Source organism: Leptodactylus fuscus, chromosome 3 (assembly GCF_031893055.1).
Source record: "Leptodactylus fuscus isolate aLepFus1 chromosome 3, aLepFus1.hap2, whole genome shotgun sequence".
Taxonomy (NCBI): domain Eukaryota; kingdom Metazoa; phylum Chordata; class Amphibia; order Anura; family Leptodactylidae; genus Leptodactylus; species Leptodactylus fuscus.
The window spans coordinates 143,073,043-143,087,617 of record NC_134267.1 but is presented as its reverse complement, the minus strand read 5'-3'; the positions used below and the strand labels follow the sequence as shown (position 1 = coordinate 143,087,617).

At 41.0% G+C, this 14,575-nt stretch overlaps 1 protein-coding gene across 1 annotated transcript in view; it reads left to right on the top strand.

Annotated features, from left to right (window-relative positions):
- CCDC150 (coiled-coil domain containing 150) overlaps positions 1-14,575 on the top strand; it is a 67,380-nt gene that overhangs the window by 21,807 nt on the left and 30,998 nt on the right. Inside the window, exons 4-9 of the mRNA XM_075268454.1 lie at positions 2,417-2,595; positions 4,054-4,122; positions 5,438-5,554; positions 5,632-5,761; positions 10,092-10,135; positions 11,337-11,429. Of these exons, the coding sequence (XP_075124555.1) occupies positions 2,417-2,595; positions 4,054-4,122; positions 5,438-5,554; positions 5,632-5,761; positions 10,092-10,135; positions 11,337-11,429 (632 nt within the window). The remainder of the gene's footprint in view (positions 1-2,416; positions 2,596-4,053; positions 4,123-5,437; positions 5,555-5,631; positions 5,762-10,091; positions 10,136-11,336; positions 11,430-14,575) is intronic.

Here is a 14,575-nt window from a genome sequence, read left to right as displayed (position 1 = left end):
TACCAAATATGTATAGGGTTTTTGGTTTTTTTTATGTTTTGCTAATATGACAGTAAAAAATTTTTTATTTTTTTTTTAAGAAAATCGTTTGTTTTTGGGTCACCAAAATTCTGAATCACACAATTTATAGTTTTCCATCAATGCCCTGTGTAATGGCTTTTTTTTTTTTTTTCTTTTTTGCAGGATAATGTAGAGTTTTTATGTGTATCATTTTAGGATTCAAGTGACTTATTGCTTTGTATTCTGCTTTTTGGATGTTGGTATAAACAAAAATGGCGATATTGGCATTATTTTTTTATGCTATTCATCGTGTGGGTGAAATAGTGTAATAATGTTATGTCCGGTTGTTTCGGATGTGACTATGCCAAATATGCAGAATTTGTTTTATTTAATTTTAAACCGGCAAAATATTTTAATTGGAAAAAGTTTTGTTTTGTTTTTTTAAATTATTATTATTATTATTATTATTATTATTATTTTTTTAATTTTATTCATTTTATTTTTACTTTTTTTCCCCCCCAAGTTCCACTAGTGTATTTTAGCACTAGGGGGCTTGTTCCTCTGTACAATACAATACATGTGTATTGAAGAATTTTGTGCCTGTTACTGAATTAGCAGCGATGGCTGTCACTAACTGAGGCCCCCCCCCCTGGTTGCCATAGTGTTTTCACTGAGGAGAGGGCAATGTTTATTACCTGCATATCTTGATGTACAGTACATGTTTTTATTTAGATAATCGTATTTATATTTGAAGACTGTTAGGCTGTGTTCAAACGGAGGAATTTGGGGACATTTCGCCCCCGAATCCGAGGAAGATCATCCCAGAGAATCCGCCTCCCATTGTTTTCAATGAGAGGCAGAGATCACAGCAGGACCCAGAAAAAAGAAATGTTGTGCTCGATCTTGCTGTGGCTCAAGGCTCCCAACTGACTAGGCCTTCATCCTGACCTAATGAGCATGCCGTCACATCTAGACTGCGGCATAAATGTGTGAACATACCCTTTTAAAGTTAAACATTTTTGCAAATATAAATATTTAAAAATTCAGCAGTTTTAAGGATTTTGTCTAACCATCTTAGCGATGACTAGAGAATTTGGCCACTTTCTGTGTCCTGGGTGAGAAACCCAGCCATGATTTTCTTATTGTGGACCAATTATCAGGCAGGTCTGAGGCTTGGTGATGATAGCCCTGGTATATTATTATAACACTATGTCCTGATAACAGTCTACACCTTTATTCTTTATTTTTCAGCTATTTGTTATAATATACTGCTATTTATGTGAATTTTCACAGTATCTTTATCCTTGTAAGCTGTTTTGCAGATTTATTGCATCATCACTCACTGTATAGACCTTAGGTTGAGTTAGAATTCTTTTGGGAGGCTGATTTTGAGGCGGATCCTTGACCAAATTCCTGACCAAAAAACTGTGTGAACTCAGCCTTTAGTGGCTTAGGGACAGAGTTCACACTGAGTTTTTTGGTGAGGAAAAATTCCGCTTCAGGAATTAGGAAATGGTTTTTTGAAGCAGTTTTTTTTACATGAGGCGTTTTTAGGTTTTTGTTTTTTTATCCTTCAGCACAGTGTATGGACCTTGAAAAAAACACTAGCGGTTTTTGTCAAAAGCCGCAACACGGTTTTTCCGCCTCCCATTGACTCCTGTTGTTTTTTTTCAGGCGGAATCTGCCTGAAGAAAGGTCATGAAGCGGGATAAAAAAAGCTGGCGGATTACATAGGACTCTATTGCAAGGTGGTTTTTGGAGACAGATTTTGACGCAGATTCTGCATCAAAATCCTGACCAAAAGACTCCGTGTGATCTCAGCCTTAGCTTTTGGTCATATGGTAGGTGTGTTGTTTTTTTTTGTTTTTTTTTGTATGCACTATTGCTTTTGTATTAATTCACGTGCTAATACCATATTTTTATGGTATCCTGAGTCCTCTATTTTTATCATGGAGCTTCTTTCTTATATTATATTCTCGGTCTACAAGCAGGCCAGTCTATTGTTTGTTTTAACTGTTTTTAATCCACTACCAACCTAGTGCCAATAAAGTGTGAATTTTTTTTCAAATTTTTAGTTTACTTTGGGTTGAGCGTCTCATTTATATGTATGCATCTATTTCTTGGTTTGGCAAGCAATACTATATTAGGCAGGAATACCATATATATGAGAAGCTAACCAGGCCACAATAAGGAAATCATGACTAGTTTTCTGACATGTGTCAGCCATGGTCGAATCCATTGGCAACCAATTAAAAAAACAAATAATTGTCACTACTAAGAAGGTTGAGAAAATGTTTAAAAACCTTTTTAATTATTTACGGTAGATTTGCAAAAAATAGCTTTTAATAGGCTTCAAATGTAATTATGGTTATGTTAATGGGAAAACCCCTTTAATAGTATTATACTGTATCTTTAGGTGAACTTGAGCATCGTTTGCTTCAGATGCAAGAAGAACATGCCCAAGAGCTGAAAGATGCACAACTGGAAGTGATGAGGCTGCGCCAACAGTACAAATGTCTGCTTGAGGAACGGGATAGAGAACAGGAAGCTAAGGAGAGACTGAGCGCAGCCCTTGAGATTGCCACTACCACTAAGGTCCGTAGGGTGGATCCTATTTAATAATGCTTCTCTTATATCTTATATAACCTACTTTTATTTATTTCTCTAGCTTATATAGCGCCTACATATTTTACAGAGCTTTTACAGAGATTGTCATCACTTGCTATCCCTAGTAGGGCGCCAAATCTAAGTTTGTGTTATCTACTGTATGAGTTATATATAAATAATTTATAGATGACTTTTGATTAATAAATCAGTTCATATGGGAAGTACTTATTACTGAGGTCTGTGCCCTTTGACCCCAGTCAAAAGAAGTATAGGAGGGGCTGTGGTGCATCAACTTGCATCAGAATCACTCATAATGCGGTATATGGCATGTTTGAGTGCTGCAGACGCAAAAAGGCTCAGCAAATTGCTTTAAATTAGGAAGATTGAAGAGGAGCAACATGTGCAAAAGATGTAAATGCTTTATTTTTAACATCATGCAGGGAAAACTGCATGCATTTTTGAACAATGTATGCTGTCTATTAAAACACATTTGTGGGTTACAAAAACTGCATGCATTTTTTTTTTTTTTTTAAAGTGTATTTGTTTTTTGATAAAATGTGTTGTTTTTTTTTTATTAGCCAAACAGCACCCCGATGCTAGGTTCACACCTGCGCTCTGGTTTCCCCATAGATTATAATGGGGTCTGCCTTGTCTCTGCCCAAAATGGGCAGAAAATGCACTGAGAAAAGCGCTGCTTGCAGGACTTTTCTTTCCGCATTTTTAAAGCGGAATGCAGAACGGAATCCCAAGGCGGGGACCATTTGCATATATATAGGTAAATGTGTATACAGAGACACACATACATATTTTATATTTTGTACATATATATGCTGTATAAAGATGTATGCATATATATGTATAATATCTGTGTATAGATATATATGTAACTCTATACATACATAAGTAAGTATGTATACTGGGTGTAAATAAAAAACTGCTAGGAGGTGCATTGGGTGGATGCTGGAAGGGGCTGCCTGGAAATGCACTGATACTCCTGGAACCAGGATGTGGAAACTAGGATGGTATTGGAAGAGCCTGACCATTTCTCATTTTCTTAGCCCTGGAACACCCCATTAATGGTAACATTTTATTAGTGTGATATTTTCACATTAAATATTTTTTTTGATGTGTGATATCAAAGAATCAAACAAGCTTTATTGGAACGTTCGAATAGATATTTGGCGTTGCCAAAGCTAGTAAAGTGTGTGTGTGTGGGGGGAATTGGGGTTGGGAGGGGGGGGGTAGAGTGGTGGGTATGGGGGGGGGGGGGGTGATTTGGGGTAGAACAGTCCGTGGGGTATCATCTTCCTCTTAGTTGGTGACAGCTGTATGGGGGGGGGTGATTTAGGGTATAACGGGATATTAAAAACCATATAGTGCATGCTGTGGTATAGTACGTTAAAGTTTTCACCCTTCCATCATATGCTTTGCTCTTTTACTATGCAGACTGACGTGGCTATTGCAGCTGAAGAATTAAAAGCTACAAAAGCTTGTATGAGTCAAAGGCTAGCAAAGGTACTCGTCTCTCTCTAAGGAATGCAGTTATTTACAAGCTGTCCATAATGCCATCATATTTGTCTTTCTTGAATCATTCAGATCCTTAGGATAGGCCATTGGTGTTTGATCAGTGCAGGTCTAAACCCTAGGGCTCCTGCAATAGACATCTCTTTATTAGTGACAGCGCCGCAGCAGACCGTCTGCATGGGTGTTTGCCAGCACTGCATCTCAGTTTCATTCACTTAAAGGCAATATATCAAAGGAAAAGGACCTATTTTATTAAACTAAGTTTTTATGTTATACATACTTTGATTTATTTTTCACGTTCCATGTTGCCACCTATATCCTGCAATTTTCATTTTCATCTTTTTTTTTGCCGCATCAGCAGTCACCTCATTTACATAACAGACAGTATTAAAATAGAAGATAAAGACCTAATACTTCACCATTACCCAAGATATGACCACTGAAGCCAGTGATGGCTGAAGTAGTCACCTGAGTAGTTTAACTTCAAGCCCAGCCAGTAAGAGCACGGATTGGAACAGGGCATCTGACAACTGACCAGTTGTAGCCAAGTACCTGAAGGAGCCTTCACCCTATTAATCATGAAGGGAGGCACAAACATTGATGGCCTATACTTGGGATAGGATAGCAATTTTTATATCCTAAAAATCCCTTTAATTTATAGATACAGTGTGGTAAGAATAGGATAAAATAGGGCTACATCCTGAAGTAACTAGGATCATACTGGTAGTACTAGACTATATATGACTATTGTGGGAGGATAGGCTCAGTGGTAGCAGCAGCGGACCAGACAGTCAGTGACAGACACAAATTCAGGTGCAAACAGGTTTTAACCTGTACATTTATTTTGCAGAAACAGCAAAACAAAATAAGCCTTAACTTGAGGCAAAACAATAACAGAAATCCTGCTTGTCTGAGCTACTAAGTATACAATACGTGTGGCTTGCTTCAGCCACATGGTCAACACACAGGGCAAAAACAATAGCAGCTGTACACACTGGACTCTCACAAGTTTTCAGCTCCTTCTTTCTCCCCAGGAACTTCCCAGGACAGAGGTCTTGGCAACCTTTTATAGGCCTTTAATGTGGCCCAGTTCCCACCTTTGTTTGAAGGCTCCTTCCTAGTAGATCAAGAAGTAGTTAACATAAGGAGCTATCTCACAGCTAAGGTGTTTCCTGAATTGTAGCCTCACTTACTACACATACAAGTGAGGAATCTAGGGAGATGTAGCGACTTTCCAGAATCTCACCTGTCACTTTCTCACATCATGTATCATGGTTATGTTGCCATCATGTATTTTCTTATGCAGTTACAAGACAAGTTATCACAAGAAGCTGCTGTGCGGGCATTGCTTGAGGAGGAGCAGGCTGTGCTGCTTCTTACAGTGCAGGACATGAAGAATGTTGTAGAAGAGGAGCGGATACAGGTAGGCATCAGATGTATTTCAGGTATATGGATGTAACATACTGTATATACTACTGACATTTTCTGCATGACTTTTAGGTTCAGGAGTTGCAGCAGTACTGCCAAAAAATAAACAGAGAAAGCAAAGAAATGAGAGGAAAACTAGAAACTGCAGAATCGAGGTGTCAGAAAGTTGAAAAGGACAACCAGCAGTTGCAGAGTGATATAGGTATTTATTTGGAAAGCTATACATAGTTTTGTTTTTCTTTTTCTTTTTAAAGCTATCACCTTTCATATTTTATCCGTTACATTTCAGTTAGCCTAAATTCCATACATATTTTCTCAGAGTATGGAGCCATTTTTGTTATTGCTTTAATACATTTAAGAAACAATGTGACATTGCAAATGGTCCTGATTTGAAATCTACAATTTGATGTATACAGCTCTAATGTCGAGCTGTGCGTTTTCATGGTTACAGACTACAAACACTCCTGTGTAGTCATATGCTGCAGTCACAGTCCTTCCCATATTGTCCCTCTTCTCCTTAACCTACAGAATGTGTTGCCAAGAATTAGGGAAAAGATAAAACTTTCATTCTTTGCACCGCTCAGAACAGTACAGTATTGGTACGGTTTATCCAATTTTTTCATACAGGAACTTTTGGTGTCTTTATGAGTGGTACATGGATTCCCATATACTGAAGTAGGGAAAACATGTTACTGGAGCCTTAGTTACACTGCTGCTATTCTATGGATCTGTAATTCCTTAAAGGGTACCTGAGTTTTCGTGAGAAGTGGAAATGTTTGAATTATAACTGCTACTGATTTAGTTACGCTAGGTTCACACCTGCGTTCGGGGTCTCCGTTCTATGGTTTCCGTCTTCTGCATGCCAGAAGACGGAAACCATAGACCGGGTCCGGCCGTGAGCGGCGGTGAGCGTTTTGTGCTCTCCGCCGCGAAACCGGATTTTTTTTATCTGGACACAGAGTACTGCATGTCCAACTCTGTGTCCGGATTATAAAACCCGGTTTCGCGGCGGAGAGCATAAAACGCTCACCGCCGCTCACGGCCGGACAGCTTTCTCACCCATTCAAATGAATGGGTGAGAGAGACTCCTGCAGGTTTCCGTCTCCTGCCTCTGTTTTAGGCAGGAAACGGAAACCTGAACTACGGAGTGCCGGGCGCAGATGTGAACGAGCCCTGACATGTAATTATGCCAGGAGTAACTGTGCAATAGCAAACAAATAGTTGATGCTGCAGCAAATGAACAGCACTCCAAAAATAAAGAAATAAATAAAAAAAGTGAGGATTTATTCCATAGCAACGTTTCTGTCCCAGAAGTGCAGGACCTTTCTCAAGCAGTAGCATAGTGCAATGTGCAAACTTTTATAGTGAAATACATGTCACTCATTGTAGTCAATAATCAAGTACATCATTAATACAAATATTACATTACACAATGATCAAAATATGTGCCAAACATATAAAGTGCAAAAGTGTCAAATTTAAAAAATTTGGAATCACGTGAAATATTGCATATACACTCAATATTATAAAAGCAAATAAAATTGAGCTATGCTGTAATAAAAACACAAGTGTAGTTTTTATTGCGATCGATGAACCGCTTGTAAGAGATAAAATCACATTTGTTGCATATAAGTGTAATAAAGGATCAAAGACTCACCCCCTATGGTTAAAAACGCCATTAGGGTGCATGCACACTACGTAACGCCGGGCGTGTATGAGAGCCGTACACGCCGGCGTTACAGCAGGGCTGCCGAACACTTCCCATTCACTTCAATGGGAGCGCTCGTAAACGCCGCTGTTACGAGCGCTCCCATTGAAGTGAATGGGAAGTGTTCGGCAGTCTGCCGTAATGCCGGCGTGTACGGCTCTCATACACGCCCGGCGTTACGTAGTGTGCATGCACCCTTACTATGCAAAACCACAAGTATAGGGAAGAGGAAGTAGAAGTGGTCGGACACTCCATTCAGTACAATGTGCAGGAACATGCTCAATAGAGAGAAAAGGGATCAGGAATATACTGGCAAAATCTGCCCTTACCCTGATCAAACACAATGAAACTGTGCTTATGTGCATTTAATAATTTTGCACGCTCAATTTTTCTGTTTTTTTCTTTGTTAAAAAAGTTTAAAATATCCAATAAATTTCGTTCCACTTCACAATTGTGTCCCTCTTGTTGTTGGTTCTTCAAAAAAAATAAAAATTTGATACCTTTATGTTTGAAGCCTGAAATGTGGCTAAAGGTTGAAAAGTTCAAGGGGGCTGAATACTTTTGCAAGGCACTGCATATATGAAAAGCTGATAATTTAAAACTTTTAAATTGAAAATTATTTAAAACGTTCACTAAACTTCCTATTTTTTCCTAATTAACCCCTTAAGGACACAGCCCAAAAGTATGTTAAGGACCAGGCCTGTTTTTTCAAAATTGACATGTGTCACTTTAAATGGCAATAACTTTGAGACGCTTTAACTTACACAAGTGATTTTGAGAATGTTTTCTCGTAACACATTATACTTCATGTTAGTGGTAAACACTAATCAATATTTTTGTATTTACTTATTAAAAAAATAGGAAATTTGATGGAAATTTGGAAAAAATTGCAATTTTCAAAATGTGAAATTCTCTGCTTTTCAGGCATAGTTATACCACCCAAATACAGTAATAAATAGTATCTCCCATATCTCTGCTTTATATCAGCATCATCTTTTGATTGTATTTTAATTTATTTTGAACGTTACAAGGCTTACAAGTGTAACAGCGATTTTCCAGATTTACAAGAAATTTAACTATGTTTGTTTTGTTTGTTTGTTTTACACACTTTATTATTATTTTTTTTTTAAAAAAAACTTTTTTACATTTGTGCTGTAAGCACACTAGAACCTGCGATCAGAGAGGATCACTGGTTCTATACTAACTATAGACTTGCAATACACGTGTATTGCAGTCTATAGAGGAAGCTAGCTATGCAGATGCATAGACTAGCTTCCACTCGTCCTGGCATCCAAGGGGTTAACCCTCCCCCCATCGGAGCTCGCTCCGATGGAGGGAGGGATTAAGGAGCAGCCTGTAGCTGTAAATTACAGCTCACACAGACTCCTGATGCTGCTGGCCAAACCCCTAGGGTGCCATGATCACTATGGATCATGGCACCTTAAGGGTTAAACAGGGGGGGGTCGGTGCAATCACCGTCCCTGCTGCTACAGGGGAAGCCTGGCTGTCAGATACAGCCGGCCTCCCGTGGAGATCGCACGGGCTCTGCTTCTGCTTCCACCTTGTTTCCGTCTTCAGCATCGGCGAAAATGGACAGGGAACGGAAGCCCGGTGGTCAGCTTTAAAACCCATTCACTTGAATGGGTTTGTAAGGGCTAGTTCACACGTGGGCAAAGGGGAGGTTTTTGACAGCGGAATTCGCTTCAAAAACCTCTCCTTTAACATGGTGGTCTATGTAGACCACTAGCTTTTTTTTTCCTCCTAGCGTTTTCCGCCTGAAGAAGCGACATGACCTTTCTTCAGGCGGAAAACGCCTGAAGAATTGCATAGAAGTGAATGGGAGGCGAAAACCGCGCGGTAAAAAACCGCGCGTTTTTTTGCACACAAAACCGCGCGTTTTTTTGCAGAAAACCGCGCGGTTTTCGCCTGCAGTTTCTATAGCACATATAGGAAAAAAAACCCTAGCGAAAACCGCTAGCGAAAACCGCGTCAAAAACCTCGTCAAAAACCGCGTGGAATGCAAAAAACAGCGTCAAAAAAACTCCTCGAGGTTTTTTACCTCGCACAAATAAGCTAGGCGGTTTTCACGTGTGAACTGACCCTTAAGGTGACCGCTGGTGTCCGCCTGCTGCCTGTTCATGGGGAAACTGTTTTTTTTTTTGTTTTTTTTTTTAGACATCACATCACAAATCAGACATGCCGGACTTTGTGTCCAGCTAAAGAGAACTGTTTTTCTTTATAAGTTATAACTGCATAACGTGACATGTCAGATTTAAAAATGGAGCTCTGTCAGGAAGTCAAAAAACTGGCTGCAGAGGGAAGGGATTAACTAAAGTGCATTGCATTTTGGTCCAAAATAACATGCTGTATGAAATTAGACTGAGTTGTCTGAAAAGTTAGAGACCCTTTAAATTACTGTTTTCTGGCACTGTGATATTGATAGCCTATTCTTAGATTAGATCACCAATATTGGATAAGAGCACCACTTCTTCGGGTCAGCCAGTGACATAACCATTTAAAAAAAAATAGAGCTGAGCTGCAACACTGCTTATAAAGTATAGCTTTGTATATTGAATAGTGGCTGTGCTTGGTAAGCAGTGAAGAGGCCATAGCATTTGACCTAATGCTGCAGCCCCTTCAAGTCTGCTGACCCCACTGATCTGATATTATTGGCCTGTTCTAAGGACAGGTGATTGGTATCTTAGTACCAGAGAACCTATTTTAGTGGAATGACATTATTTTTGGTTGCACTACCTCTTTAAATATTATAAAATATCCTTACATGAATATCTTGTGATTTTATTTATTTTTTGAAATTTCTTAGATTCAAAAGTCTCATATGTAAGCAATCTGGAGGAGGAGCTCAAGGTAAGGATATGTAGTGGCCTTGTGAATAGGGAATTTTCTAATGGTTGTTGGCAGTAATGTGATGAAAAAATAAATAAATTAAAAACTCCTTAGTTATCTTCAATACGCTGTTTTACATCTTTCACTAAAGGGCTTTAAACCTGTATATATGCCTTTTCACAGGGCATGCATGTGCTCCTGGCTCATGTGTCCCATGGCAGGTGAAGCCAGAACTTGGCTGTGTAATAACTACCAGGCACCTGTTCTAATGCCCAGGACTGAAGAAATTCTGATCCCCAGTAGAGATGAGCGAACACTATTCGAAACAACCATTTTGAATAGCATGCTCCCATAGAAATGAATGGAAGCGGCCGCTTAACCCCTCGCGTGCTGGCTACGTCCATTCATTTCTATGGGAGTGTGCTATTTGTAGAGGCTGTTTCGAATAGTGTTCGCTCATCTCTAATCCTCAGTGTTTAACCCCGGCCACTAGACCAGGGTCAGTGGACTCATTTTCGAGATAGATGCATGTACTACCTCTGGGTCCTGCATCTATTGGTATTTATGACATGATAATAATAATAACTTTATATAGCGCCAACATATTCCATGGCACTTTACAAATAGCGGACACAGGAACAGACAATATGAGACATTACAATGTGACAAAGAAATAAACATATCAAACAGTAGTAGTGAAGGTCCTGCTCACAAGAGCTTACATTCTTTGACATAATCTCTGGATATGCCATAAATACCTGAGATAAGAAAACCACTTTAAGTCCCAGAATGCCTATGAGTGGAAGGGGTTATTTTTGTCATGAGGCCTAACTAGGTAGAGGTCCTTCTACCCTGGGTACTGGGTGTGTAGGATGAAGCTCAAGCCTAATTCAGTGGTGCATTTCCTGTGGTCACATTTACATCTTTGCTGGCATGCTAACTTCTGATTTACCAGTAAATAGCTAGTTGTATTTGTTGAGTAGAATTGTTTTTACCCCAGACAAAGCACCACTGTTTTTCTATATCTAGAAAATAAAAACATCCATTTTTTTTCTCCATACAGTTCCCTTGAAGGCTTCTTTTGTTTCAGGATCACTGGAAATGTAATCTAGATAAACTGAAATTATTCTTAGGTCTACTTTTTTTTTCTTGGTCCTTTCCCTAACATAAGTAGTCTTGTTTTGACTCTTTTTTTTTTTTTTTTTTTTTTTCTCACTGTTAGACTATAAAGGAAAAATACAAAGATGGACAGGCTCAACTTGTGCAGGTGCAAGCAGGCTCTTCTGCTCTGCGGGATGCGGCAGAAAAAGTCCAGGTAATAAAAGGGGAACCTCTCATTTGAATATGCTGTCTGACCCTCCAACAACATTTTACAGAGCAGAAGGAGCTAAGTATGTTGTTGTATAGTTTTCTGGGAGAAGATTTGGCATTATATTTATTGTTTTATATCTCTAATCTCTATGGGAATCAGTTAACAGCTATGGCTGTATATATTGTACACTTTAAACAGTAAAGGTGGCTGCCTTCAGCTGACCAGCTTAGGGATCCTGCACTTGTACTGATGTTGTAAGGTCTGGCTTGAAATACTACTAATGCACTGTCCCTATGCGTGATCCGGTAAAGGAGAGGATGGATAGCTATTTCCAAAGTCAGTAGCATTGGATGCGTGGCTTACAGTGTGAATGGTTCTCTTTGTCAAGGATTTTTTGTAGGTGGCAGGAGGGTTTATACATGTCTTTGTACTGGTTTATGTTAGTTTTCATTAACAACTTTACTATATAAAAAAAAATCTGTTAAAAAAGATAGCAAAGTTGGTCAGTCATTGAGTAAGACCACTCACTAGGTTATAAACCTAATAATTACAAGCTTCCTGTAGGTCAAGTTCATTTTAACTTCAGTTCTAAAATGGATTAACATGGTTTCCAGAGCAAAGGAGAGGTTATCTATAGGTAGTACCGTGCCTTATAAACTTAAATGAACTACAGATGTATCATATTTATCCCAGTAAATTTTCACTTTAATAAGACATTTATGTTACAATGAATATGGCTAATCGTCCGCTACCGTACCTATAAACAACTGGCTATTTATAGGTACCATACCTATGAACTATTGGCTATTTATAGGTCGTACCTATGAACTACTGGCTATTTTTAGGTGCCGTCCGTACCTTTAAACTACTGGTTATCTATAGGTAGTACCGTGCCTATAAACTTAGTACTGTGCCTATAAACTTAAATGAACTGCAGATGTATCATATTTATCCCAGTAAATTTTCACTTTATTAAGACATTTATGTTACAATGAATATGGCTAGTATTCCTCACCCTCACATTGCGGACATCCAGCCACTCTATAACAATCTTCATGTAGTGTAGAACAACAAGAAAACCAAGTGGTCAATTTTTTAGACTTTTTCCCCACTTCCTCACATGGCAGACATCCATCCACTCTATAACAATCTTAACAACTATAACAACTGGCTATTTTTAGGTACCGTCCATGCCTTTAAACTACTGGCTATCTATAGGTAGTACCGTGCCTATAAACCTAAGACGTTTATGTTACAATAAATATGGCTAGTCTTCCTCGCATTGCGGACATCCATCCACTCTATAACAATCTTCATGTAGTGTGGAATAACAAGAAAACCAAGTTGTCAATTTTTTAGACTTTTTCCCCAAATCAAAGTGGCAAATCAGACATTTCTCCATTTCCTTGCACACACACAGCTCTGCGCTACTGCCAGCCATCCCTCCAGCTACTCCTCCTGTCACACACAGCTCTGTGCTACTGCCAACCATCCCTCCAGCTACTCCTCCTGTCACACACACAGCTCTGCGCTACTGCCAACCATCCCTCCAGCTACTCCTCCTCTCACACACACAGCTCTGCTCTACTGCCAACCATCCCTCCAGCTACTCCTCCTGTCACACACACAGCTCTGCGCTACTGCCAACCATCCCTCCAGCGACTCCTCCTGTCACACACAGCTCTGCGCTACTGCCAACCATCCCTCCAGCTACTCCTCCTGTCACACACACAGCTCTGCTCTACTGCCAACCATCCCTCCAGCTACTCCTCCTGTCACACACACAGCTCTGCGCTACTGCCAACCATCCCTCCAGCGACTCCTCCTGTCACACACACAGCTCTGCGCTACTGCCAACCATCCCTCCAGCTACTCCTCCTGTCACACACACAGCTCTGCTCTACTGCCAACCATCACTCCAGCTACTCCTCCTGTCACACACAGCTCTGCGCTACTGCCAACCATCCCTCCAGCTACTCCTCCTGTCACACACACAGCTCTGCGCTACTGCCAACCATCCCTCCAGCTACTTCTCCTGTCACACACACAGCACTGCGCTACTGCCAACCATCCCTCCAGCTACTTCTCCTGTCACACATACAGCTCTGTGCTACTGCCAACCATCCCTCCAGCTACTTCTCCTGTCACACACACAGCTCTGCGCTACTGCCAACCATCCCTCCAGCTACTCCTCCTGTCACACACACAGTTCTGCGCTACTGCCAACCATCCCTCCAGCTACTCCTCCTGTCACACACACAGCTCTGCGCTACTGCCAACCATCCCTCCAGCTACTCCTCCTGTCACACACAGCTCTGCGCTACTGCCAACCATCCCTCCAGCTACTCCTCCTGTCACACACACAGCTCTGCGCTACTGCCAACCATCCCTCCAGCTACTCCTCCTGTCACACACAGCTCTGCGCTACTGCCAACCATCCCTCCAGCTACTCCTCCTGTCACACACACAGCTCTGCGCTACTGCCAACCATCCCTCCAGCTACTTCTCCTGTCACACACACAGCACTGCGCTACTGCCAACCATCCCTCCAGCTACTCCTCCTGTCACACACAGCTCTGCGCTACTGCCAACCATCCCTCCAGCTACTTCTCCTGTCACACATACAGCTCTGTGCTACTGCCAACCATCCCTCCAGCTACTTCTCCTGTCACACACACAGCTCTGCGCTACTGCCAACCATCCCTCCAGCTACTCCTCCTGTCACACACACAGTTCTGCGCTACTGCCAACCATCCCTCCAGCTACTCCTCCTGTCACACACACAGCCCTGCGCTACTGCCAACCATCCCTCCAGCTACTCCTCCTGTCACACACACAGCTCTGCGCTACTGCCAACCATCCCTCCAGCTACTCCTCCTGTCACACACACAGCTCTGCGCTACTGCCAACCATCCCTCCAGCTACTTCTCCTGTCATACATACAGCTCTGCGCTACTGCCAACCATCCCTCCAGCTACTTCTCCTATCACACACACAGCTCTGCTCTACTGCCAACCATCCCTCCAGCTACTCCTCCTGTCACACACACAGCTCTGCGCTACTGCCAACCATCCCTCCAGCTACTCCTCCTGTCACACACACAGCTCTGCGCTACTGCCAACCATCCCTCCAGCTACTCCTCCTGTCAC